Genomic DNA, 2,183 nt, shown 5'->3' with positions numbered 1-2,183 from the left:
CAGGGAGGGAGAACCCCCCCAGTGCTGACCTGCCTGTTTCTTTGCCCCCCGCAGACCTACTCCCATGTACCCACCGACGTACCTGGAGCCTGGAATCGGGTAAGTGTGGGGGTCTGCAGGGAGCTCATGCCTGCAGCGGGGACACCTCAGCAGGGCTGGCATGCTGCTGGCCACAGGGGTTGGCGAGAGGTTGCTTGGACTGTGCCCAGCCCTGGAGGGGCTGTGTGTCCCCTGCTGCGGGCTTGGGACCCCTCCGACTGCTTGCTCTGCTCTCTGGGCAGGAGGCACACGCCATATGGGAACCAGACCGACTACAGGATATTTGAGCTCAACAAGCGGCTGCAGAACTGGACAGAGGTGAGGAGCTGGGGCTGTGAGGGGCGGCCAGGGATGGGGGGACGCTCCCAGGTGTTTTGGGGATGGAGTCCTCTGCACTACCTGCCCTCGCGAGCTGCCTTTGCTTGCTCTGCTCTCTGGGCAGGAGGCACACGCCATATGGGAACCAGACCGACTACAGGATATTTGAGCTCAACAAGCGGCTGCAGAACTGGACAGAGGTGAGGAGCTGGGGCTGTGAGGGGCGGCCAGGGATGGGGGGACGCTCCCAGGTGTTTTGGGGATGGAGTCCTCTGCACTACCTGCCCTCGCGAGCTGCCTTGGCTCTAGGAGGATCCCCTTGGCAGCGGGGTCCTGTCCTGTTGTGCAGGTCCCCAAGCACCTTGTCCCTCGCTCGGCCGTGAGACAGGATTCATCATCCCCGTCTCTGAGCGCTCAGCTGGGAGCACAGCCCTCTGTGGGCTGAGCACGTGTCTGCTGTGCCTGGCAGCCAGCAGCTGTCTGTCTGTCTGTCTCCCCTCCCCATAACCTGGCATCTCTCCACCATCCCCAGGAATGTGACAATCTGTGGTGGGACGCCTTCACCACGGAGTTCTTCGAGGATGACGCCATGTTAACAATCACTTTCTGCTTGGAGGATGGACCAAAGAGATACAGTGAGTAGCAGCTTGAGCCCCCCTTCCCCGGGGCATTGCTTCTGCGGCAGGAGATGCAGGCAGGGTGTTGGAGCTCAGCTGCCTCCAGCCAGCAGGAACTGGGGAGCCTTCTCCCCGGGCAGCCCCGGAGCACATCTGGGTGAGCCAGGGTGACTGACATTGTCTTCCTCCTTCTCCCGCTCCAGCGATCGGCCGGACCCTGATTCCCCGTTACTTCCGCAGCATCTTTGAAGGGGGGGCCACGGAGCTCTACTACGTGCTCAAGCACCCCAAGGAGTCCTTCCACAACAACTTTGTCTCGCTGGACTGTGACCAGTGCACCATGGTCACCCAGCACGGCAAGCCCATGTTCACCCAGGTACCGTCTGCGCCCTCAGCTTCTCCTGCCCCTCGTGCCTCGGTCCGGTGTGCCCTCGTGGTGGCTGCGGTCCCACGGGGCCTTTGTGGGCTCATGGGTTTGGCTTGTGCCGAGTCTCATGGCAGGCAGGAGCAAACCACCGGGAGGGTGTCCCAGCGTGCGGCAGGGGGTTCCCAGGGGATCTGGGCTGGGGGGAGCGGGGGCAGCCTGTGCCTGACCCTGCACCCTGCCCAGGTGTGTGTGGAGGGGCGGCTCTACCTGGAGTTCATGTTCGACGACATGATGCGGATAAAGACGTGGCATTTCAGCATCCGCCAGCATCGAGAGCTCATCCCCCGCAGCATTCTTGCCATGCATGTGAGTACGGCTCCGGGGGCTCCCCCAGGGCACAGGTGACACAGGGCTGCTGAGCTCCAATCCCTGCTGCACAGTTTGGGGGGACCTCGGCCCTGACCCCCCACTGCAGGCTGGGGCACCGCAGGGCCGGCCCCAGCCCGGATGCAGCTGAGCCGTCTGTCCCTCTCGCTCCTAGGCACAGGACCCCCAGATGCTGGACCAGTTATCCAAGAACATCACCCGCTGTGGGCTCTCAAACTCCACACTCAACTACCTCCGAGTAAGCGTGTGGGAAGAGGGGGGGGGACACAGCTCTGCTCCTGGCGGGGGAACCGAGGGTGGCCACGTCTCGTGCTCTCAGCTGCCCGACGCCTGGCTGCCTTGGGGCACGGGGAGGCAGCGGGGTGGGCTCTGCGAGAGGGACCTTGCCGTTGGGCTGCAGAGAGCCGTGGGGCAGTGGGGCTGCCGGAGCCCCCAGGCCCCCCCGGGGGGTTTGG

The 2,183-nt window shown here is 64.1% G+C and overlaps 1 protein-coding gene across 3 annotated transcripts in view; it reads left to right on the top strand.

The window, feature by feature from the left end:
- Window positions 1-2,183, top strand: part of LOC104125618 (LIM domain-binding protein 1) — a 7,882-nt gene that overhangs the window by 2,688 nt on the left and 3,011 nt on the right. For 2 of the 3 annotated variants that reach the window (XM_009638088.2, XM_009638087.2), the window contains exons 3-7: window positions 282-357; window positions 890-992; window positions 1,178-1,350; window positions 1,585-1,707; window positions 1,883-1,966. In XM_009638088.2, coding sequence (XP_009636383.1) covers window positions 282-357; window positions 890-992; window positions 1,178-1,350; window positions 1,585-1,707; window positions 1,883-1,966 — 559 coding nt within the window. Of the gene's footprint in view, window positions 1-54; window positions 100-281; window positions 358-889; window positions 993-1,177; window positions 1,351-1,584; window positions 1,708-1,882; window positions 1,967-2,183 lie in introns of all 3 variants that reach the window. The other variant, XM_035893644.1, reaches the window with a different exon arrangement.

This window comes from Egretta garzetta, unplaced genomic scaffold (assembly GCF_000687185.1).
Source record: "Egretta garzetta isolate BGI_Z169 unplaced genomic scaffold, ASM68718v1 scaffold135, whole genome shotgun sequence".
NCBI classification, from domain to species: Eukaryota; Metazoa; Chordata; class Aves; order Pelecaniformes; family Ardeidae; genus Egretta; species Egretta garzetta.
Note: the sequence above shows the minus strand (reverse complement) of the source record. Positions and strands in the feature narration are given on the sequence as shown.